Source organism: Dasypus novemcinctus, chromosome 4 (assembly GCF_030445035.2).
Source record: "Dasypus novemcinctus isolate mDasNov1 chromosome 4, mDasNov1.1.hap2, whole genome shotgun sequence".
Classification (NCBI taxonomy): Eukaryota; Metazoa; Chordata; class Mammalia; order Cingulata; family Dasypodidae; genus Dasypus; species Dasypus novemcinctus.
The window spans coordinates 71,791,866-71,817,351 of NC_080676.1; the positions used below are offsets into that span (position 1 = coordinate 71,791,866).

General features: G+C 39.9%; 1 protein-coding gene across 11 annotated transcripts in view; it reads left to right on the forward strand.

Annotated features, from left to right (window-relative positions):
* The first annotated feature begins 20,791 nt into the window (after positions 1-20,791).
* The window catches only part of DLG1 (discs large MAGUK scaffold protein 1), a 281,505-nt gene continuing 276,810 nt past the window's right edge, over positions 20,792-25,486 (forward strand). For 5 of the 11 annotated variants that reach the window (XM_058295595.2, XM_058295596.2, XM_058295597.2 and 2 more), the window contains exons 1-3: positions 20,792-21,288; positions 21,741-21,790; positions 22,482-22,613. In XM_058295595.2, the coding sequence (XP_058151578.1) occupies positions 21,772-21,790; positions 22,482-22,613 (151 nt within the window). In that variant the 5' untranslated portion in view covers positions 20,792-21,288; positions 21,741-21,771. The remainder of the gene's footprint in view (positions 21,289-21,740; positions 21,791-22,481; positions 22,614-25,486) is intronic. The other 6 variants (XM_058295591.2, XM_058295594.2, XM_058295588.2 and 3 more) reach the window with 2 other exon arrangements.

Genomic DNA, 25,486 nt, shown 5'->3' on the forward strand with positions numbered 1-25,486 from the left:
TTGGGATGGACCCATAAAATCTGACCATAGTTTAGTCAAACATCTGCAGGCTGAAGAATTCCTTAGCCTTTATCCATAGTTTCTGCCCAATGTCTTAAATCTGGGCTAGGTCCCATGTGTGACTTACCTGGATTGAGGTGAGTGCTAATTATCAAAGTCTGGAATGTCATTGTAGTATTATTGGTAACCACGGTAGCCTTAGGATGCATAGAAGGCAATGTGAGGTGGTAAAAACCAGGCAGAAACACCAGGATGCCAGTGATCAGGGCGGAACAGCCCAGTCTGCCGTGCTTTGCTGATGTATCCCACCAGCAAGAGGGGGCCTCTGAGCATGAGCAAGGCACCAATCAAAAACAGTGTGGTGGCAAGCCTTACAAGGAATCTTAAGAGGGCTTTTCTTTTTCTTTTCGTCTTTATTTATTTATTTAATATTACATTAAAAAAATATGAGGTCCCCATATACCCCCACCCCCCTCACCCCAGTCCTCCCCCATAACAACAATCTCCTCCATCATCATGAGACATTCATTGCATTTGGTGAATACATCTCTGAACACCGCTGCACCTCATGGTCAACAGTCTACATCATAGCCCACACTCTCCCACATTCCACCCAGTGGGCCATGGGAGGACATACAATCCGGTAACTGTCCGTACAGCACCACCCAGGACAACTCAAGTCCCGAAAATGCCTAGAGGGCTTTTCTTAAACTGAAGGTCAACGTAGCCATCGTCTGTGCTGGAGAGCCTTGAGCATTTCACTTTACTACTGGGGATTCCAGTAGCCAGGCTGGTACAAGTTGGCGTCATAACAAGCTGACCAGCTACAGTCATGGCGCCAAGCAGGCTGCCAGGGCATGGAAAGTTCACCCATGGTTCCCGGTTGGCAGCCTAGGTGTCTGAACCTGCATGGCCCACCCCATCTATCTGCCATGCTCAACTAGGGAAATGTCAAGAAGTCTTCTGAACTGCAGAAAAGCGTTTTAATTATCTTCTTAGTCAGCTGGGGGATCAGTTGACTAAAGAGTGACTACTTTCACTCTTATCTGGTTCTCTCCTAGACCACTGTACTCTCCTCCCCAGGATAAGAAAGAGGAACAGTGTTATCTAGGTCCTCAGCACCTAGTAATAGAAGTTATTAAGTATCAGGCAGTTGTTAGCATTCGCCAGACACTGTGCTAATTGCTGCCTCTACATTATCTCATTTAATTTTTACAACAATCCAGTGAAACAGGAGCTATTATTATCCATTTTATAGATGAGGAAATGGAAGCACAGAGAAGTTAACTTGTTCAGATTACATAACTAGTGATTGTGGATCTGAGCTTCCTCTCAGGCTGGCCCCAGAGCCCACTGCACATGACCACCACCCTGTACTAGCACCCTGAAGGCCAGAATTCTAGGGGAAAGGAGAAATACTATTTGCATTTGTATAGTATGAATCGGCCACAAAATGGGTCCTTATTAAATCAGAGACTTCTACTTTACCCAACTCATCACCACTTCTTTTCAGCTTGAAAAAAAAGTCTTGGAAAAGTCTGTGGCATGCTTACTCATTACAATAAGCAATCAAGGACTTGTAAATGACTCATCTGTAATTTGAAAAACAATGAATTTAGAACCAGAAGACAATGACTATTAGCTCTCTGGCCTCAGACAAGCCACTTCTGTTTGGGCCTCAAATTCTTCATATGTAAATGAGAGGAAACAATAACTAATAATGAGGAATATATAAGAAAACATAAGTGGATGTGGTTTGTAATCTGAAAAGTAATGTACAGATCTGAGGGAACTTTTTACATTAACTTAGGAAGGACCATTTTAAAATGGAACCAACACTACTTACGTTAATTATAAAATGTAAGCCACAAAATCTGGTCATTTGTTTCTTGTGATTGGTGACTTATAGAATAACTTTGACTTCTGAATAAGAATTTTGATATGAGGAATTATTTTCTTTGCATGCAAATTTAAAAAGGCCACAGGACCCTACTGCCCCATAACCTGCTCATATAAGGTGATAACAACAGAGACTGATATGCCGCAGAAAGATGCCTGTAAAAGCTTGTACATGTGATGTAACACTATGCATTCAAACCTTTAAAATGCATATCACTTAACCCAGTAATTCCACTTCTAGAAATTCATCTTATGGATGAATATTCATTCATTTAGCATTGTTATCACTCATGGAAAATTAGAAGCAAACAATTCAGTGGGTATGGTCATTTGATAAAATAGTTTAAGGATATTAAAAATTGTAATGTGTAAGAGTGGTTTTTAATAATCAAGGAAATCAATTATTAATTTGAAAAAAAGAAGTATAAGACAGTGAAGTTTAAAAAGAAGGCAATAAGGAGGCAGATGTGGCTTAAGCAATTGGGTTCCTGCCTACTACATGGAAGGGCTTGGTTCGCAGTGCCTCCTAAGGAAACAAGACGAACAGACACAGCAAGCGCCAACAACGAGTGGGTGGGGAGAAATTAGTAAATAAAATAAATCTTTAAAAATAAATAAATGTCTTTTTAAAAAGAGAAAGTAACCAAATAACATGTATGGGAAGCTGATTTGGCTCAATGGATAGAGCGTCAGCCTACCACATGGGAGGTCCAGGGTTTAAACCCAGGGCCTCCTGACCCATGTGGTGAGCCCTGGCCATGCACAGTGCTGATGCGTGCAAGGAGTTCAGTGCTACGCAGGGGTGTCCCCCGCATAGGGGAGCCCCACACGAAAGGAGTGCACCCCATAAGGAGAGCTGCCCCATGTGAAAAAAGTGCAGCCTGCCCAGTAATGGCGCTGCACACAAGGAGAGCTGATGCAGCAAGAGGAGGCAACAAAAAGAGACACAGATTCCCTGTGCCCCTGACAGGAATACAAGCGAACACAGAAGGACACACAGCAGACAACTGGGGGGGCGGGGAGGGGAGAGAAATAAATAAAAAATAACTCTTCTCCAGGAGGCTGCCAGCCCCTCCTCTTATTTAATTCTGAGCTTTTGGGGCCAGGCTAGGGGGAATTCCTTCATTTTTACCCCCAGGGGGGTAGCTAGGAATGAGTCTACAGGCCATGAAAGAATAAGATGCTCTGTGACCAAAATAAATGTGAAAGTCGTGGTTCGTAAAAAAAAAAAAAAAAAACTCTTTTAAAAAATAATATATATGATACTCTCAGCACATGTTAGTTGGCAATTGTCTTTGGGTTGAGTGGTTATGGTTAATTATTTTTCTTGGTGCATTTCTGTTTTTTAATATTTCTCATGAGTACAAATATTAGGAGAAATGTTATTGATGAAATATTCACTCTCATCAAATGATAACATGTTAAGGAGTATTTTGATAATTGGGTCAAGCTTTCTTTTGAGACTAGGTGCTCATAATCTTGGTGCAGATCAGCCTGGATCTGGAGGAGCTGGGCATGTCAGAGTGCAGCTGCTTAACCCAGGAAGATCCTACGTTCTCAGTACTCCTTCCTCACCTCCCTCCCTCTGCAATCCAACCCTTTTAGTCTGCTACTCTATTAGGCTGTCTTTCTAGAAACTAATACCTGCTTGAGAGGTTCACTCCTCAAATAACCTGATGTCAAGGTCCTTAAGTACCCTGGGAGCAAAGTACGCTGGAAACGTCAAGGTCTCTCATGAATGGAGTCATTTTAGAGACCTAAAATCAGTTTATGAAATGAGACCATTTTGCAGAAGCTCAGGAATGAAGCAATGAAAGGAGAAATAATTGATAGAAAAATGTCAAAAGACATGAGAGGGCAGCGGACTTGGCCCAGTGGTTAGGGCGTCCGTCTACCACATGGGAGGTCCACGGTTCAAACCCCGGGCCTCCTTGACCCGTGTGGAGCTGGCCCATGCGCAGTGCTGATGCGAGCAAGGAGTGCCCTGCCACTCAGGGGTGTCCCCGCGTAGGGGAACCCCACGCGCAAGGAGTGCGCCCCGTAAGGAGAGCCGCCCAGCATGAAAGAAAGTACAGCCTGCCCAGGAATGGTGCCACACACACGGAGAGCTGACACAACAAGATGACTCAACAAAAAGAGACACAGATTCCGTGCAGCGGACAACAACAGAAGTGGACAAAGATGACGCAGCAAAAATAGACACAGAGAACAGACAACCGGGATGGGGGGGAAGGGGAGAGAAATAAATAAATAAGTCTTTTAAAAAAAAAAAGACATGAGAAACTTGAGACAGGAAGAAGGACGGAATGGAAGAATGAAAACTAAATTTCAGTCTTCTATTGAGGAAGGCAAAGTAAATGTTTCAGCAGAGTCTTTAGTAAGATGCTGAATATAGCTTCTGGTTTCCATGCTATGGCATGTAATTGGGGAGGCTCAAGATTCCTCATCTCAAAAACAAACAAACAAACAAAGAAATCTGGAACCCTGAATAGGTAAAAATGGGAAGGACACTGGATCTGACTAGTTTGCTTCTGAATTTCCCATTGGTGCCTTTCAATCTTCTCTTCCTCTTCTGGAAACTTTTTCCCAAACTTTCTTTTTTGCTGCCTCCTAGTTTATCTTTTGGGACTCAGTCCAGGGTTTACTTGCTTATCACATGATATTGCTTGTACTGATTTCCTTGACTTAATCGTAAGGGCATCTTTGTATTCACAGTGCCTAATATGCAATAGATGGTTTTAAATATTGCTTGAACTGAATTGACCTGATTGAAGAATTAAGGCTTTCTTGTCCCCAATGCTTTCACATTTCCTACTTTAAGGTGAGCAACTCTTTTTTTTTTTTTTTAAGATTTATTTTTATTTATTTAATTCCCCTCCCCTCCCCCGGTTGTCTGTTTTCTGTGTCTTTTTGCTGCATCTTGTTTCTTTGTCCGTTTCTGTTGTTGTCAGTGGCACGGGAAGTGTGGGCGGCGCCATTCCTCGGCAGGCTGCTCCCTCCTTCACGCTGGGCGGCTCTCCTTATGGGTGCACTCCTTGCGCGTGGGGCTCCCCTACGCAGGGCACTCCTTGCGCGCATCAGCACTGTGCATGGGCCAGCTCCACACGGGTCAAGGAGGCCCGGGGCTTGAACCGCGGACCTCCCATATGGTAGACGGACTCCCTAACCACTGGGCCAAAGTCCGTTTTCCGTGAGCAACTCTTAACCTTTGCATTGACCATTGAGCTTGGTGCACTTGATGTGGGCTATGGGTGGAAGGCTCTTTGTCTCTTCAGAGATAACCTAAGCTGAAGGCTGTGGGTGTGGAACGGTAAGAGGCTGCAGTCCTGCCCTTAGGGACAGTGGAAGCGGCTCCAGTCCCAGGAAATGTTTAACAATGCAAGGGCTATAAACTTTAAGTATTTAGGGGAAATGCAAAAAGTAAATATGCTAAAAGCTTGTCTAGAATATCTGGAGTCCATGCTAAAAGCTTACCTAAGATGTGGAAGAGATATATGCTAATTGAAGCCTATTGAGAACTGAAACAAAGGGACCATTTGGCCTTTCCTCTCTGTATAAAAGACGTTTGAAAATCTTGTTCGGGGCTCGGGATTCAAACAGAAGTTGCCAAGTCCGGCCGGCGGTCAATAAACCATTTTTCCTTCTCAAAATCATTCCTGAGTCCTGGCCTCTCTATACTTAAACAATTGAACTTCTCTCAAATTCTACAACACACTGACCAACCACAAAAGGTGACTTCTCCAGTGACCCAGTCTTCTTCTGGAGCCACTAAGGGCACCATACATCAGTACCTCTCCCACCATCCTGTCTGGCCCTCTTGGACATAAAGGATTTACCTGGGGCAGAAGGCATAATATAGTTCTGCCAGCACTAACTCTGGACTAGCCAAAGTTTCTGTTATTCTTACATTATAAACCCCAGACTTAATTATGTCTCTAGAAAGCTTTCTTTTACAAAAAGAAGAGTGTAGTTAAGAATTTTTTAAAAGTTTCTTCTTTGAGTATGGAGGATTCTTGGGTAAGAGCATTCTTCGAATAAGAGTTTCCCATGCTCACCATGACCAAATTTATAAGGCATTCCATGAGATTCTGTGCTCAGAGTTCAGTGCCAACACAGTACAATTTTGCTGACCATGCCAATTGGTTCAGCTTTGGAGATAGATCTACTAACCCCCAGCGGTTATTTGTGTTCCTTGATTGATCTCAGCATAAAAAAGGGCATATGAGTAGGCTTATGTCAGGGTCAATCTGGCCTGAGATTGACCTTGAGCTGATCTGAAGTTCCCGAGGTACTTTGGATGAGAATGGCAAAAATTCCACCCAAATTTCCAGAATAAGGTCACAATGCAAAGAGATTTGGTAAGCACTGGCCCAAGGAGATCTTTCTAAATGCTACATTGTTGACTTTTTATTCTCTCCTGATTTGTCCACAATGAACTTGCAAAGCCAAGTAAATACATAGCCTTGGGATCAGAAATCATGAAGCTTAGAGACCAATGACAGAATTGCATCATTTCCTTGGAAGATACTTCAAATTAGACCACGTTAGCTACATTCCTTTCTGGCCCAATTTGGTAGAGTCACCAAAATTATAGAACAAGAATGATTCACCAAACTTTAGGCTTTCTTTTACTGGTGCTTCATTTAACTGGTTTATACCTCAGAGTAAAGCTATTATAACAACATTATAATAACATTATCCTTCTAATGAGTAATGATGCAATGCTTTCTTGATGGCAATACTCAGTATTATGCAGTGTTTAAAAGCCATCATGGCTTTAGGGAATACTAACTAATTTCTATAGCAAATACCCCATCATATTCAAAATGAATGGAAGTCATTCTTTTGGTGTGTTTTCAAATGTTTAGTTCTTTCAATAAATCAGAGCTACCAAGAGGAATAAGCATGGTTCATTAGCAGTGCTAATGAAAATGTCATCTTCAGTAAAACTTACTAGAATATCATTCCCTGGAGCAAAGTGTTTCCAGGTGCTTTGTTTACCAGCTTTATTAATGGAAAACTTTGTGGTCTGGATTAGTAAATTGAACATAATTGAGAGGGGGGGGGAGAGAAAGAGAGAGAGAGGAATAATCCTTGGACGTGTAATTATACATATATATATATATTTTTAAAGATTTATTTATTTCCCCTTCTCCTCCCTCCCCCTCCCCTGCCAGTTGTCTGTTCTCTGTGCCCATTTTGCTGCGTGTTCTTTGTGCGCTTCTGTTGTTGTCAGCAGCACGGGAATCTGTTTCTCTTTTTGTTGCCTCATCTTGCTGCATCAGTTCTGTGTGTGTGCAGCGCCATTCCTGGGCAGGCTGAACTTCCTTTGGCGCTGGGCGGCTCTCCTTACGGGATGCACTCCTTGCGCGTGGGGCTCCCCTACGCGGGGGACACACCTGAGTGGCACGGCACTCCTTGCGCGCATCAGCACTGCACATGGGCCAGCTTCACACAGGTCAAGGAGGCCCGGGGTTCAAATCATGTGGTAGACAGACGCCCTAACCACTGGGCCAAGTCCGCTTCCCCATATATATTTTAATATACAATTTTTAAAAATTTCTCCAACAGTAGTGTCTCAAATCTTCAGGGGGTACTGAGAGAATTTTTTAAATAAGAAGACTGGCCTGAAAAATATTATTAGCAATAATTCTTTATCTTCCATTACATTCATTGCTCAGGACTTCTCTTCTTCATGTTTAACCAAGGAACTTCGAGAAGTTTGAAATAAATTGTCAGCCAGCTATAAACCATAAACAAAGACTCAAGATTTGAATTTCCAATTCCCAAGTCTTCAGCTATGTAGTTTCCTTTTTAGAAAAATTAACCTTAGAGGAATAAAATTTATTTTAGTGCTTGTTTCATACTAGGTGCATAATAAATAGTAGTTGAATGAGGGAGTAACCTAATGAATGAGGTTTTTTGGAAATAGCAGACAAAACAGTTATTCTGATATCATTTTTGCTCCTTTTAGGAAACGTTTTATCATTGAAGAACTTCTGAATAAGAACAAACAGAGGTTATTTACTCAGAACTTGCTATACCAAGGAGTCAGCCACCATTGTGTATTTGGCAGAGATATAAAGGCAGCCAGGAAAATGGGAACGCTTTATAGAGAGAAAGGGGAGGGCTTCAAGTATGTTCTGATCGGAGGTTGTCTGACAAGGGAAAGCTGGAAGCAGGGTAACTAGAAGCAGGTCATTTTATATGATTGATTTGGGAAGCATACTTAGAAGATGGGCCAAAAACAAGGAAGCCAAATCATTGGCCAAGACTTGATCCTTCTAGTCCTACTGTAGAGGTTGTGGTTTGGCTTCCTGTACTGGTTGGTGCAGAGCTCAAGTCTGAGTTCTATTGTCATATTCAGTTTGGCCATTGTCTCTTTCTATGTTCAGTCTCTCATCATATACAGCAGTCAATTTCTTGAACTGCTTTCTCATCCCAATCCCTTTGAAATCTAATGTTGTGGCATGCCAAGTGATTTACCAAGCTACTAAAATCCACTTTTTAAAAGTATGAGTTAGAGAGGGAGCAAAGACAGGAGTGAAGGACAAATTTTACTTCTCATTACATGTGCTTTTAAACTGTTTGCAGTTTCATTTTTTAACCATAAACAGATACTAGCCACATAATCTAAAAAGTTGTATTTTTAAAAAAAAATATACTCAAATGAAAGCATCAAAATATAAACTAGGGCATACTAATATTTTAATACTATATGCTAATAAGTAGTGATTTTATTTTTAGTTTTTATGATTGAGGGGAGAAATGACATTTCATTCTCAAAGGGTCTTCCATTTGTTTTTAGGATTCTTAGGGAATCACACATATTAAGTTTGGAAAGATTCTGAGAGTTCATTTTAGACTTGTCTATAGGCAGAACCACAAATAAACCTTCCTAGAGAGGTAAGAACATTTTAGACCCCCAGAAAAGGAGATTCTGCTTTTCCACTCTGGTCCTGTGAGAGACCATTTCTTCCAGCTATCTCATACTTCAGGAGCAGTGGCTGCACAGGGCAGCAGCATTTGGGTTTTATCAGATTCTTTACATCCACATTCAGTATTGGAATTCTGCTTAGGGATTCAGTATGTCCTGGAAGTCGATGTGTATCACATAACTTCTTTAAATTAACTTAAAAATAGTCCTTATTTTAATCAAATTGCTCCATGCAAATAGTTTTAAAAGTCAGAGTACTAAAAGACTTAAAATAGTAAAAAAAGTAGTTCCTTGCCCTCTTGTCTACACTCCATTGCTCCCACTCCATTCCTGAAAGCAGCCTTCAATTCTTTTTTCTTTTTTCTTTTATTAGAGGAGTTGTAGGTTTACAGAAAAATCATGCAGAAAATTGAGTTCTCATATACCATACCTCCTAACTCACGGTTTTCCCTATTACTACCATTTTGCATTAATGTGGTATTTTATTACAATTGATGAAACAATATTATTATAATTATACTATTAACTATAGTTCATAGTTTAAGGTTCACTCTATGTTGCACAGTTCTATGGTTTTTTAAAAAAATTTATTCTGGTAACATATATACATAAATTTCCATTTTAACCACTTAAAAATACACAATTCAATTATGTTAATTACATTCACAATGTTGTGCTACCATCACCACCATTTGTTACCAAAACTTTTCCATTACCCGAGATAGAAACTCTGTACCAATTAAGTATTAACTCCTATTCCCTACCTAGGCAACATAAATTCTAATTTGTGACTCTTTGAATTTGCTTATTCTAGTTATTTTGTATAAGTGAGACCATACAACCTTTGTTCTTTTGTTTCTGACTTATTTCACTCAAAATGATGTTTTCAAGCTTCATCCATGTTGCAGTATGTATCAGAACTTCATGCCTTTCATGACTGAATAATATTCCATTGTGTGCATATACATTATTTATTTATTCATTGTTTAATAGACACTTGGGTTGCTTCCATCTTTTGGCAATTGTGAATGATGCCACTATAAACATTGGTGTGCAAATATCTGCTCAAGTCCCTATTTTCAATTCTTTTGGGTATATGCCTAGAAGTGGGATTGCTGGGTCATATGATAATTCTATACTTAACTTTCTGAGGAACCATAAACTGTTTTCCATGGAGGCTGCACTCTTTTACATTCCCATCAACAGTGAATGAATGTTCCTATTTCTCCACATTCTCAACAACATTTGCTATTTTCTTTTATTTTTTTAAACAGTAGTCATTCTAGGGGATGTAATATAGTTTCTCATTGTGGTTTTGATTTGCATTTCCCTAGCGGCTAATGATGTTGAGTATCTTTTCGTGTACTTATTGGCCATTTGTATATCTGCTTTGGAGACATGTCTATTCAAGTCTTTTGCCCATTTTTGAAATTGGGCTGTTTGTCTCTTTTTCATTCAGTTGTAGGATTTCTTTATGTATTCAAGGTATTAAACCCTTAATTGATATATGGTTTCCAAAATTTTCTCTCATTCTGTAGGTTGCTTTTTACTTTCATGAGGAAGTCCTGTGATGCATGAAAGTTTTAAATTTTTATGAAATCCCATTTATCTATTGCTCTTTTTGTTACTTGTGCTTTTGGTGTAAAGTCTAAGTAACCATTTGCAAACACAAGGTCCTGAAAATATTTCCCTATGTTTTCTTCTAGGAATTTGATAGTTTTCTTTCTTGTATTTAAGTCTTTGATCCATTTTAAGTTATTTTTTGTATCTGGTATGAGGTAAGGGTCCAAATTCATTCTTCATATTGGATATCTGGCTTTCCCAACAGCAATTGTTGAAGAGATGATTCTTTCCCTCACTGAGTGGACTTGGCATCCTGCAAAAAAAAAAAAAATCAACTAGCCATGGATGTGATGGTTTATTCTGAATTCTCAATTCCATTCCATTGGTATATATGTCTACATTGTGTAGGTATCATGCTGTTTTGATTGCTGTAGCTTTGTAATAAGTTTTAAAATCCAAATTTCTTCTTTTTCAAGATGGTTTTGGCTATTTGGGACCCCTTATCCTTCCCTATAAATTTAATCATAGGCTTTTCCATTTCTGCAAAGAAGACTGTTGGAATTTTGATTGGGATTACATTGGCTCTGTAAATGAGTTTCGGTAGCATTGGCATCTTAACCATATTTGGTCTTCCAATCCGCAAACATTTATTTAGGTCTTCCTTAATTTCTTTCAGCAATATTTTGTAGTTTTTTTTGTGTGTAAGTTTATATCCTTGGTTAAATTTATTCCTAGATTTTTCATTTTTTAGTTGCTATTCTAAATGGATTTTTTCCCCTTGATTTCCTCTTCAGATTGCTCATGATTAGTGTCTAGAAATACCACTAATTTTATTTTTAAAATTTTTGGCAAGCAGATAGAGTTTATTAAGAAACATGAAAACAGGGAGCAGATGTAGCTCAGTGGTTGAGCACCTGCTTCCCATGTATGAGGTCCTGGTTTCAATCCCCAGTACCTCCTAAAAAAAAAAAGTATTTAAAAAAAGAGAAAGAAGGAAAAGGAAAAGGAAACACCCAAGACCTGGATGCAGACATGCTACAGGGTGAGATGCACACCTGGGACCTGGGTAGGCCTTTTTAAGGTCTTTCCTCCTTCCCCTTCACCATATTAAGGAGGGATCTCAGCTATTTGCTGTCCTGATTGGTTGCCTTTCTATCTTCACCTGTTAGGTTGAAATATCACTGATTTTTGCATGTTCTTCTTGTACCCCATCACTTCGTTGAATTAGTTTATTAGCACTAGTAGCTTTGTTGTGAACCTTTCATAATTTTCTACAGATAAGATTATGTCATCAGCAAAAAGGAAACATTTTCCTGCTTCTTTTAAATTCCTTTTTCTTGTCTACTTGCTCTAGCTAGAACTCCCAGAACAATATAGAATAACAGGGTGACAGTGGGCATCCTTATTTTGTTCCCAATCTTAGGGAGAGAACTTTCAGTATTTCACCACTGAGAATACTGTTAGCTGTGAATTTTTCCTATACGCCCTTATATCATATTTCTTTTAATTAATTAATTAATTAATTAATTTTTATTTCTCTCCCCCCTCATTGTCTGCTTTCTGTGTCCATTTGCTGTGTGTTCTGTGCCCTCATGCTCCCTCGGTGGCACCAGGAAACTGAATCTCTTTTTTTGTTGTTGTGTCATCTTGCTGTGTCAGCTCTTGTGTGTGGTGCCACTCCTGGGCAGGCTGCACTTTTTCCGTGCAGGGTGGCTCTCTTGCAGTGCACACTCCTTGTGTGTGGGGCATGGGGGCACCCCTGCATGGCACTGCACTACTTGTGCATGCGGCAGCTCTGCACAGGGGCCATCTGAACACATGGGTCAGGAGGCCCTGGGTCTCAAACCCTGGACCCTCCCATATAGCAGGTGGACACTCTACCAGTTGAGCCACATATGCTTCCCCCCTTATATCATGTTGAGGAAGTTTCTGAGAAAACCTATTATTTGATGTCCCTAGTAGACCAAAATTCTCATTTTCTTATATGTTCACTCTCATTCTTTATCTTCCTGTCTTCTCCTACTCCCTAAGAAATTTCCTTGACTTTATCTTCCAACTCTTCTATTGAATTTTATGCTTCGTTTTCAAAATTTTAACTTCAAAGAATGCTTTCTTTCTTTTTGTTTGGAGTATCCTCTCCTTGCTTCATGTATTCAACAGCTTCTCTGAAGATTTAATTATATAATTTATTGAAGTTTTCCTGTATTCCCTGAATTCCTGTTTCCTATGAGTTCTTTTCTCTTTTTCCCCTAGTTTGTCTGTTCTTGGTCTCCATTTTTCATGATGGAAGCATATCACAAATTTGTGATGATCCTTGGTAACCTGTTGCTATTGAAGAAAAAGTCAATTGAAAGCTGAGCTAATGGAAGCTTTGTGTCCATAGAAGGGGATTGTTGACTGATCAGGATAGTTAATGGGCAATATGGTGGCCATCTTGACTTCTTTTGTTAACAGCTTTATTGAAATATAAGTCGTATACCACACAATTCACCTATTTAAAGTGTACAATTCAATTGATTTTAGTATATTCACAGAGTTATACATCATCACAATTTTAGAACATTTTCATTAACCCCCAAAGAAATCCTGCACCACTTAACCATTGCCCCTTAATCCTCCTATGTCCCCCAGTCCTAGGTGACCACTAATCTGTTTTCTATAGGTTTATCTATTGTAGATATTTCATCTAAATGGAATCATATGATAGGTGATCTTTTGTGACTGGCTTCTTTCACTTAGCATGTTTTCAGGCTTCATCTGTGCTGTAGCATATATCAGTGCTTCATTTCTTTTTACTGCTGCATAATATTGACATTTGAGTTGTTTCTACTTTGGGGCTATTATGAGTAATGCTACTATGAACATTTGTGGACAAGCTTTTGTGTGGAAGTATGTGTTTTCAATTCCCTTTGGTGTATACTTAGGATTGGAATGGCTGGGTCAAATGGTAATTGTGTTTAAAGGTTTGAGGAACTGACACCTGCTTTCCATATCACTGCACCATTTTATAGTCCCACCAGCAGTGTATGAGTACTCCAATTTCTCCACATTCTTGGCAGCACTTATTATCTGCCTTTTTATTGTAGCCATCCTAGTGAGTGTGAAGTGGTATCTCTGTGGTTTTGATTTGAATTTCCTTGATGTGTCATCTTTTTTTGTTGTGAACCTCCCAGCAATAAGTATCTATTGATTTTTTTTTCCCCCCAGACAGTTCAGTTTCTCTAGAAGGAGTCTCCCTTTCCTGTATGGTGGATGTCTGCTGGGCTATGGTTACTTCTAGGAGGAGGACGGGGGACTGGAGTAGGGGAATATCTCTGTTTTCAATATGCAGATTTTCCCCAAGTCTCCTGTTTTTAGTACTGTTCTTACCCTCATCTTCCTGTGTTACTAGTGTTCCAAAATCTAAAGCCTTTTTTTCCTCCAGTAAATTAAACTTTTGTTAAATACATGCATCTAACCATTCCCTTGATTTCAGCTTCCACACCACCATAACTTGTCATACCCCATCTTCAGTGGTATCTGGAGCTTCTATTTAGTTACTTCTTTTAGGATTCTTCAAGATAAATTGTTACGAGTCAAGGTTCGTTAGTCTCGCTAAATTATTAAGATAGCATTTCTTATTAAACATTTGTTCTCCCCCCAATTCTTAAGTTATTTTATTCATCTTCACAAGCAACTGATAATGCCCCTACCTTTTAATTGTTGTTTTTGTAGTTGTTATTATATTGTCTACCACCTCCTTTTGGTTTGGCTTTGTTTACTCACATAGTAATTTGCAATTTGAAAGTATATCCAACTTGGGGAATTTCTGCAGAATTTTTTATAAAACATGTATGGCAGTTTGAGATTATTTATGAGTTCTAAAAAGAGAGATTATGTTTGTAAACTGGTCTGTTTCTCTGGGTATGATCCCCTTTGATTGTATTAGATTCAGCTGAGATATCTTTGATTAAATTATGTTAAGATTAGGGCTTTGATTCAACCGTGTCAGTAGGGTGTTATTCAGTTTAAGTCTCAGCCTCTTGGTGGGCTACATAAATGGACACTCATTCAAGAAGACACACAGAAGGTGGCACCGGAAGAAAGAGAGCCCCATAGACATGACAGGAGAGAGAACTTTGATCCTGCAGCCTTGGGAAGAGAGAAGAACCACTTGCCTGATAGTTTGCAGTGCTGAGAAAGCGCAGAAAGAAACAAGCCTTATGCCAGCCTGGAGCTGAGAAAGTGGAAGGCTGAGCTCTCACAGAGATTGGCCACCATCTTGCTTGAACACGTGGCAAATGACTGATGAGAAATCAAACTTGAGTTGGATTCTTTAGGGCCTTGTAACTGTAAGCTTTTACCCCAAACAAATACTCTTTATAAAAGCCAACAGAGTTCTGGTACTTTGCTTCAACACTCCTTTGGCTAAAACGTTTGGTAAAATTTCTTCAAACACAGCCCAATTTATTTATGAAAGGTAGAGGATGTGTAATCATAAATATTTACTCTCACTTGACTCCAAAATTGCATTTTGGAAGAAATTAATCTAATCTAAAGGAAACTTAACCAAAAGGTAAGGTTTAAATTATTCTTTGTCTTTACATTTCTTCTTGTGAGCTTAACATAGCAGGACACAATAAAGGAATTTGTGGTTAAACAACATAACAAACAGGAAAATTATAGCTCTAGTGAGTGTCACTTCCCCAAAATGAAAGTCTGGCACAAAAGGTTTTTGGAAGGTTCTGGTAGTTTTACATCTAATGGAGATTGGTCACTGGACTCAATCCACATCCAATTATAGACAATCTTTTGGCTTCCTTTGTTCATCAAAATTCTATTAGCCAGACCACTTCTCAAAATAGAATACAAATGACTTAAAATTCTAATAACGTTTCTTCAAATTCCGAATAAGTTTCCAAGTTTATGTTTTCAACCTGTAAAAGGCTAATCTGACTGAGGGGTCCTACCCAAATCCTTCTTTGAACAGACACTTTTGGACAGGGGTGGCCTAAGGAGGTGATCTCATGTAAGGAGATTTGAGTATACTCCTAAATACTCCAGTAAGGGATGATATAGTTCTGTCAATAATGTGAGTTCTTCAAAAGCAGAAAGATAGTTTGGTTAAACTTAGAAATTTATCTCTAGAAAGGATTACTAAGATTTTCTTTCTCTCTCATTCTTAGGGGAAGATTGCTTCTTCCTGGAGTGCCAGCAGCACTCTCTGTTATCATCCATTGATATTTGTGTGCTCCATGATGTTTGGGAGCTCTTCTGTAGCTTACATGTCTGTCAAACCAGGGGATAGAATTAGTGGCCAAGGGCCCTTCCAGGTTAGATGCCCCATACATCTTTGAATCCTTCTCACTTGAGAATACTTGTCAGGATAAAGGAAGGAGAGAAGAAAGCTACAGAGTGTTTTAAATACACACCCTTTGTATAAAAAACAAAAACAAATTAAAAAAAAAAAACCCACAAAACCCCCCCAAAATCATTTAGTCATACCATATAACCAGGGTGTGGACATTTATTTCTTTGTGGTCAGAGGCTATATTCCTATTTCCATCAAAATTGTCTTCACTGTTAAAGACATCCGAATATATGATAAATATGTAATAGACTATCCTATTATTTGTCCTTTGTTTTAGCTGATTTTCTCTGCCTCTCTCTTTGCCCTCTTTCCATCTCTGACTCTGTCCCTCTCTCTCACATACACATGCACACTCCCACTGTTGTTGGTTTATTTACTTATTTTTTAGGAAAACGCCAAGTAGAGAAAAGGCAATGTGGTCTAATGAAGCAAATAATGAACTAATGTTCAGTCCCAGCAAGCCGTGGTATCCTAGACTAGATTATTTCCTTCTTCCTCACTGCCCTCCTCTGCAAAGCGGGAGATCATAACCAATAAGTTTATTTTATAAGATGCTGTGAGACTAAATGAGTTAAAGTTGTCCTTTGAGCAATGTATGAAGCACCATACCAGTATAAGTGTATACCAGTACAAATAACCATGTGAGGAACTTATTACAGTACAGATATTTGATAGATCCTTCATTCAAAAGCATGAATTTAATGCCTAAATGCATGGAAATGGGCAACTGTACATATTTTAGAAGGAATGGTTTCTATTTATACCCTTTATTCTGAAAATAAGAATTATCTATGCAACCAGAGATCAGTCTTGGTATCACTTAAACTAGGTAGACAAGATTCTTCTTGTAAATAAAGTGGTACTAATACCACAACAGGGACAGAAATCTCAAGGGCTTCCTTGAACTGTGTTCTCAAGAGTTTACATAGTCCAACCCTCTGTCTGGGTATGTATCTACTCTCTGAAAAGGAAGCCTTGCTGGGTTCAGAGCAGCTCTTTGGAATTTTGGACATTTCTGACAACTCATGTTAAACAAGAACTTCCCGTGTCCCTGTAGTGTTCATCTATTGGTTTTAGTTCTGCCTCCCCCCTGCCCCTGCCCAAGGAAAAAGCCTGAAGACTGAAATCAAGTTCCCTGGAATCCTCTTTTCTTCCAATGAAATAGTCTTAATTCCTACAATTGTTTTCTTGGGATAAGGTTTCTTGTGTTCAACTGCTCTGGTTACTCTCTTCTTTCCAGGAGATGGTTTGTCTAGATTCCTCTTAAAGTGTGCTGCCAGGAAATGTCTCCTGAGCTGTAGTGGAGATCTGACCAGGCCAAGCATGGGCACTTCTTGACACTGTTCCTCTTCTTGCAGCCTAAGTTGGCTTAAGAGTTTTTGACAACATCAAACCCTTTTCTTTTAGTGATTGCCTTGGCATAGGCAGCCCATTGCCACTCCACCAGAGTGAGAGCGAAAGATGCAGCAGAGTCTGGCAAGACCTGGCACCTTTATAGGCTGGGGACCTGGAGGAGGGAGAAGATGAAGACAGAAATCTGGAGCCAGAAAGGGTGGAAGGGTGGTTGGGAATGGAAGGTTTGGAACTGAGACAATATTCTTTGAGATAGCATCATAGAAGAATGGAAGATTTGAATCTTTCGCTATGGCCCTTTGACTCCTAAGCCTTTTCACCTATTTGAGAGGAAAGTTGACTTGGGACTGGATAGTTTTGTGGAGAGTTTTTCCTGCTAGCATCTTCTAGTAGTAACTTCTTTTATTCAAATATAAGTATGCATGCATATATATGTATACATATGTACACATATATATGTAGTATGTGTATGTTTATTAATTTTTTTTCACAAGGAGGTTGGAAAAGTAACCAGACAGATATTATACTGGGTCCTATTCAATGACAGTTTCTAACTGCATAAAATAAGAAAGGCCTAAATGAAATACAAGCTGTTTGGAAAAATCCAAATGTGATTTCTTTGTATGTTGTGATGATATGGAAGTCACTCTCCAAGATGGCCTCTTAATAATGGTCTCTTAGTATTTATGACTTTGAGGTTAATGGGAGTAACCAATAGGATATTGTGTTAATGATGGAGTGTTACTTCTGAGACTAGGTCATACAAGACATTGTGGCTTCCGCCTTGTCCACTTAGATCATCTGGACTGGGGGAAGTTAGCTACCATGTCATGAAGACACTCAAACAACCCTATGAGAACTGAAGGCCTCTTGCTAACAACCAGCTCTGTCTAAGCAACCATGTGAGTGAACCATCTTGGAAGAAGATCTTCTAGCACCATCAAGACTTAAGATATATACAATATACAGTACTCCCCCACCTCTACTATTAAACCAAAAATAAATAAATAAATAAAGAGTTTATTTACAAAAAAAGAAAAAAAAAAAAAGACTTAAGATAAGCTCAGCTTGGGTAGACACCTTGGCCACAATGCCAAGAGATTCCAAGTTGTGGAATTTCTGCTTGACCAAAGGGAACCAGAACATTTGCCTTCATGTATAGAACCTAACCCGTTATATAAATTATATTTCCAATTATAAACAAACAAACAAAAAGGATATAATTGCTGGCACTTCCATAGGGCTAGAGGTTTATCAAAGAAGGTAACCTGTCTGCTTTTCTCCTTTTCTTCTTCTACCTCCTCTTTTTTTTTTTTTAAAGATTTATGTATTTATTTATTTCTCTCCCCTTCCCCCCACCCCAATTGTCTGTTCTGTGTGTCTATTTGCTGTGTCTTCTTCGTCGTCTGCTTCTGTTGTTGTCAGCGGCACGGGAATCTGTGTCTCTTTTGTTGCATCATCTTGTTGTGTCAGCTCTCCGTGTGGGCAGCGCCGTTCTTAGGCTGACTGCACTTTCTTTCGCACTGGGCGGCTCTCCTTACGGGGCGCACTTCTTGCTCATGGGGCACCCCTTTGCGGGGGACACCCCTGTGTGGCAGGGCACTCCTTGCGCGCATCAGCACTGTGCATGGGCCAGCTCCCCACGGGTCAAGGAGGCCTGAGGTTTGAACTGCGGACCTCCCATGTGGTAGACGGACGCCCTAACCACTGGGCCAAGTCCACTTCCCCTCTTTGTTTTTAAGGGGAGGACTAGGATGACATTAAGAGCTCATACAAATCTTGTTTTTAATTCCTCAGTGGCCCCTGGGAAAACCTGTATTGGCCTTTTATTTGCTACTAGACTGTGGATCCTTAACAGATGGACTTGGATCTTTTAAATTTTCATCCACATAACCTAGCAAGTGAACATATATGAACATGAATGGTATTAAGGGGGGAAGGCAAATTTCCCTCCCTCCTTCTACTGAATTCTGGAGAGATTCCATTCTTAGTTTCCATTTCTTCTTATCATTACATTCACAGTTCATTAATGAAGTTTGGATAATAATAGCATACATGCCACCATCCATTTCTATTATTAAAAAAAAGCCCCATCCCTTTATTTAAGCTCCTTGTTTTTAGGATTTCCCTTTCACTCTATGTAATATTGCCTTAACTGTCACTTGAGCTCCCAGGATGCTTGATCCAGAAGAGCATAGAGATCTACTGCCAATATACCAACATACACAGTTGTCCAAAAGCACAGTGGAAAGAGCCCTCCCTGCACTGGAGCTAGGAGACCTGAGTTCTGGGGCTGCTCTGTCACTAATTAGCCTAAATGTCCTTGGGCGAGTTGATTCCCCTCACAATTTCTTTATTTAAACTAAGAATGGGTCTAGATGAACTCTCAAGTCCTTAGGTTTGCCTTAGAAGTTGGGATTCCAAGGTGCCGTCTTAAAGTGAAACCCAGTGGTCAGCATGCCCTTGAGTAGCTGTTATGGTTACAGTAAGGTTCCCCAGACTTGCCTTAATGATTCCATGGAAACAGCCTCAATGAAAGACTGCCAGGTTTACTGGAAGAGTCTTCAGTTTTGAAAGACGGGACCTCCAGGTTTCTGGTACTATTACTAACTCTAGGTGACCTTGGTCAAATCCTCTCTGAACCTCAGTGGAGGGAGGTTTTTGTTTATCCATAGGAAGCTCCAATACCTCAGTAGTGACTTGGAGAGCTTTTTGCTATTCCCCTCCTCCAACCCGGGGGTTCAGCCCCTCTGAGGGTCCTGGTCTGTTGTCCCTCTGAGGTGCAGTCGAAACTTAAACCAGCCACGCAGGCAAAGACTGGCTCAGCCTCGGAGAAGGTGGCTACAGGTGAGCTCTTAAAGAGGACCCCAGAATTTGGGTAATACCTGAGACTGACGACTGGCATGGTGGAATGAATGCGTGAATGAATGAAAGAACGAATCTTCTCTCCTTACCCTTAAATGCATTCATACGTGGACTTAGTCCGCTACTAAAACTCTCCAAATGTTTCCAAATTTACCCATCTCCCTATTTTACGTCCCTTTCTTTAACTTAAAGCCCCCAAACTCTTCACTGTGGACGAAAGTAACTTAAAAAAAAATCATTATAAAGTAGCGCAGCTTAAAGGTAGCACCCCTGCCTTAACTCCTCCCTTCCCTCCTTCTATTTCCTGCCTTTCCCCACCCCCTAACGTGGATGGCGCAGTCTGCCCTACCCTGATATCGCTTTTCCCAAACAGGGACCCACCCTGCGGGGCGCCAGGTACTCTCTCCTGCCGCGGAGTTGGAAGCAGCACGTGTTTAGTGTTGTTAAAGGGGTGTCTCCGAACGTGTGTCCTTGGTCAGGCGTGAAGTCACGTCTCTATTCAGCGCCCCGACCCTTTCGTGCCTGACGTGCTACTAGCTCAGATCCACGGGACCCTCCGGTGGGCTAGGGCCAGGTAAAGGCGGGCTCCTTCAAGGCCACCCCGGACCACCTGTAGAGTCTGCATGTCAACTCCTTTGTCCTCAGCTCCATTCCAGCGGCCGCCCCTTTACTCGAGGAAGTCCACTTGGGACCTTCTCGGTGACCCCTTCCAGCTCTGCAAGCTCCCTCCCCGCACTTCCCTCCTTTCAAACCTAAGGTAGCAGCGCTGGGAGACTGGAGCTCGGCGCGAGCCGCCTCCTCACTTCCCATTGGCTGAGAGCGCCGGGAGAGCGGTCACGTGGGGGCGCGGCAGTCCGGCTCTGAGGCCGCCATCTTGGCGGAAAGTTTAGGGGGAGAGAGATTGGGGGCGCGGAAGGAGGAGAGGTTCCGGGGGTGGGGCAGCCAGTAGAGGAGGGGGCGAGGGGGTACCAGGCTACGGTGGGTGAGGACGAGGCGGACGAGGACAAGGAAGAATCTACGGGAGTGCGGCCGTTTAGGGGAGCTCGTACCCTGTCCCCTCACCCCCTCACCTTAGCGACTGGAGACCGGAGCGGGGCGGGGGAACGTGGAGAGGGTCAGGGCAGGCGAGCCGCCCGGTGTCGGACTAGAGCGGATCCTGGCTCCGGCCGCACACCGCTCGCAGGAACTTTGTGGCGACGCCTCAGGTGTGGGGTACAGCGGAGGCGTGCATGTGGGGCGCGAGGGCGTCGCGGAGAGCGGCAGCTGCCCTGTCCGGCCCCCGCCGGAGTAGACCGGAGGAAACGAGGAAGGAGAAAGGCAGGTGAGAACAGGGAGCCCGGGCTGAACTGGGTGGTCAGCTCAGCTGGTTCCTTACTGGAGCGCTCTGCGGCCGCTGCTGGCTCAGGGGCCAAGGGTCGGAGCGCTTCTTGACCCCGCAGTAGCAGATGGGGAGGCTGGATTCTTTTGCCGGGGTAGGGGTGGTGGTGGCCCCACGTCTAGGCATTTAGTGGACTTTGAAGAGGGAGAAGCTTTCCAGGAGAATTTGGAAGAATGCACTTCTGTCTGCTATTAATTTACAGTGGTACCCACTCCTAGAAAAAAAGCTTCCTGGATAGACACCGATGGATTTTTAGGTTCTTCCTTTCATTTGGGAAAACTTTGCAAAGTGGGCTTCTCAAGTGGGGATGGGAGGCTTTCGATTTGTTTAGGGGGAAATGCTGGTTTAACCACAAATTTTTTCTTTCTTTTAAAATTTGTTTTGTGTTTTTAAAGGTGCTTGCCTTCTTCCTGATTCTGGAGAAAAATGCCGGTCCGGAAGCAAGGTGAGAATTTATTTCGGAACTGTAGTGGGTATCACTTGCTTTTCCGTTTATCTGTTTTGTGATTATGTTTTAAAAATGTTTGTGTAACTTTGAGGCAGCACGGTCCTAGCTTTACCACTTGGGGAATCTAAGCCTCATATCATTTCAGTAGATTGAAACACCTGTTCATTAAACTTCTTTGATAGCTCTCTATAGTGATTAGAAAGGCAATTCCTCGCCCCCCCCCTCCCGAAATATCATCTTAAAAACTCTGAGTTGGTGTTTTAGTATTTCACCTTCTTATGATTTTTACTAAACTGTATTTCGTGAGTGAATATGGGATACTGGTTAAGTACTAGTATTTTGAAACATTCAAGATTTAGGTTATAATGACAAATTGTAGATAATCTGCTTTTGTAAATCTGAAACCATGTTGGTAAAACTTTGATCAGCTCTTACACTGTGGCTGAACACTAGTACAAATTTATTACAAACTCCTCAGCTTCACCCTTTTTCTATTGTGTAATGATGTATGTTTAAAAAATTTTCCCATCTTTCTAGGGAATATATGTCTACATGTACATAGTAAAGATTAACCTGGAGGATTTGGGGAACTGTTTAGATGTCTTGTAGAATCATTTGCCTGCATAGCTAATGTGTAATAATTTTCTTGTAAATACATGATTTTAACCATGATCTTTTCTTCTCTCAGATACCCAGAGAGCATTGCACCTTTTGGAAGAGTATCGCTCGAAACTAAGCCAAACTGAGGACAGACAGCTCAGAAGTTCCATAGAACGAGTTATTAACATATTTCAGAGCAACCTCTTTCAGGCTTTAATAGGTGGGAATTAAAACTTTGTTTGTGACCATTTATGTCTGTAAGGCTTAAAGCTCCTCTGAATTCAGTTATTTTAAACCAAAGAGAATGATGTACTTGATTCTCTGTGAGGCATTTAATTTGAACATCTTTAATGAGTTGAAAGTTTTTGATAGAACAATATCCTTTCCAAAAATATCTCATAACCAAAAATATTTTCAGCATGATTATTTTAGTGGCCCTTGATAACAAGGTTTCATATGTTTATTAAAGGATAGAGAAGTTAGAAAAATTTTTCAGGACTGAAAGGTAGTGCGGGGATTGTTAGCTGGGTTCTGTATTTCATTTACATTTATCTGGAGTCCTTGAAAATGTTTGAAGGGTTCTACTATATTTAAGAACATTCATTTCCTTAATGTAAGTATCTGTTTAAACTTAATATTCATGAAGTCAGAAATTTTAGAACTGAAAAATGACCTTAGAGGTGATATTGTCTAAAGATGATTAGATAACCTCTTAACCTCATTTTACAGACAAGAAAATTGGAACAGGGTTTTATTCTTAAATGTAACTTAAATATGAGGTGGTACATTGTTTTAAAGGAGAACTTGACAAATAGTCAAATGTCCTGAATTCTATTCTTGGCATTACCATTAACTGAATGGTCTTATGCAGGTTATTTAACTTTTTCTAGGTCAATATTAGCTGTAGAATGCAAATGGTGAAGTAAAATAGTGGTTTTTAAGCCGTCCTCCCTTTTTTTTTTTTTTTAAAGCAGCTAGATCTTACTTAAAAACAAAATCTTATATTTCTTACACAATCCCTGATACATACAATAGGGAGCTCTGTCTCTGGTTCTTCTAGATATCTTGAAAAGCTTGTAAATCACTGAACTGGATTTGTCCTTCCAATGCTAAGACTAAATGGTGTTCTTTTGTTTTGTTTTGCCTTTTTAAAATGATTGACTACATAACATTTTAAAATAAGACGTAATACTTTTTTGCTACTTTTATTTCCTCAGTAAAGCAGAGATGGCCATATAGTTATCTATTGGCAGAGTAATTGTTAGTGTGATTTGAGGACTACTTTCAAGTTGGTGTTCCTTGCTAAATAACTTACTGTTAATGATACTCTATTAAATTTGCTTTGGAATGAAGAAAAGATTTTTAAGAAGACCCATTTGGTACACAAACAATTTTTGAAAATTTAACTGTATTGTAGACTTTCAAAGACATGCAGAAAAGAGAAACCGTACAGTTGTCATCCATCTTCAAAAGTTATCAACATTTTGCCATTTTGATGGACATTTTTACATTTGCGTTTCTAAGCTCTGAGGTTTGGTCCAAATGGATACTCCGATTGGACTCCTCTGACAAAACAGCAAAAATGGAAGAAAAAAATCATTTTTTCAATTATTTGGTTTTCTAAATCAACTTTAAACTTAGAAGTGTTTTATTTAGGAGCACTGCTAGCTTGTTAGTTTAGGAAAAAGTATTATGACTTGTATGTCCTGAATTTTATTTATATATGACGATCTTTCTTTGTATGAAGGCTGTGAAATAAGAAAATTATATGGTTAGTGAGGTAACTAAGCATATTTCTTTATATTGGATTGGATTGGCTATGTTTGAAGGGATTTTTCATATCTTCTGTCTTGATTGTTTTAGGTTTTGAATTCTTGTGCATAATTGAAGTTTAGTAGAGTTAGTTTTCTAATTATTAAGTTTATCTTTGTGAATCTTATTTGTCCTGTACAATTTCATTGGTTATAAATTTGATATTTAGATTTATTTTTATTTTAGTGTTTTATAGATTGTGGTATCAGATTTTGGTGTAAGAAAAGTAATAAACCAGGAGTTTTGAAATGGGTAAATTCCGTAGAGGTTTTTTGTTTTATGCTGTAAATGAAATACTTGTTGACACTGTGAATTAATAAAATACATATTTTCTTGTGTTTACTGAAAATGGGTTAATTTATTACCTTTTATTACTTTTCTCAGTTTTAGAAAATCTCTAGGCCAATAGATTTTAGCTTTGCATCTCAACCGCTGTCTTTGAAAGTGTCATAATGTACTTTAAGCATGTAAAATTGCCTGAGCTAAATCAGAGTCCATTAGTCCATAATTTGTACTGAAGAATCCTGAATTAACTGTTCATTCCAACAGTAGGTGGTACTCTGTCCTCTGACCTGTGGACTATGGGGTTAAAGGAGACATAAGTCTTGACTGTGTGAATTTGAAAAATTGATGCTTAGATTCTTGACCTTCTGAGTTTGGAAATCATTTGTTGGTTAGGTTATAGTGTATTATCTGTTTGCTTGGGATGATGAATTTCTTTGGACTTGCAATCTGCATTGATTATTAATTGGTTTTTGGGACTGGTGGTTTGTTTCTACTGTTTTCATGCACTTTAAAAAGTTTGTGTGGTATTCTAAGGCTTTTGATATTATAGAAATACTGTTTATCCCCCTTCTGTAAGAGTTGATGTATACAGTAGGTGCCTTGGGATCATTTTAGGGACAAGCAAGCACATACTGCATTCCATCTACTCCTAGACACCAATGTTTTAATGTCTCTGAAATTGGGACCCATCTTATAAAGAACATGTCATTGTTTAATTGGCACTGTTTTTGCATTCTTAGTGGCACATGAATAATGATGCTTCTTATAATTGATAATGTTCTTGATTCAATGAAAAGTGGAAATTGTTCAAGCTCTGATGCTTATAGTATCCTGGAAAGATGGCTTGCAGATTTAAAAATTATTGAAAGCAGAAAAGTTTTGAATAACGTTTGAGTTTCAACTGATAAATTGTTTCTTTAGAGCTGAATTTTAAAACTATCTTAAAAACCATTAGCTACACACTTGTTTAAAATTTATTTCAAAAATATCTGCTTA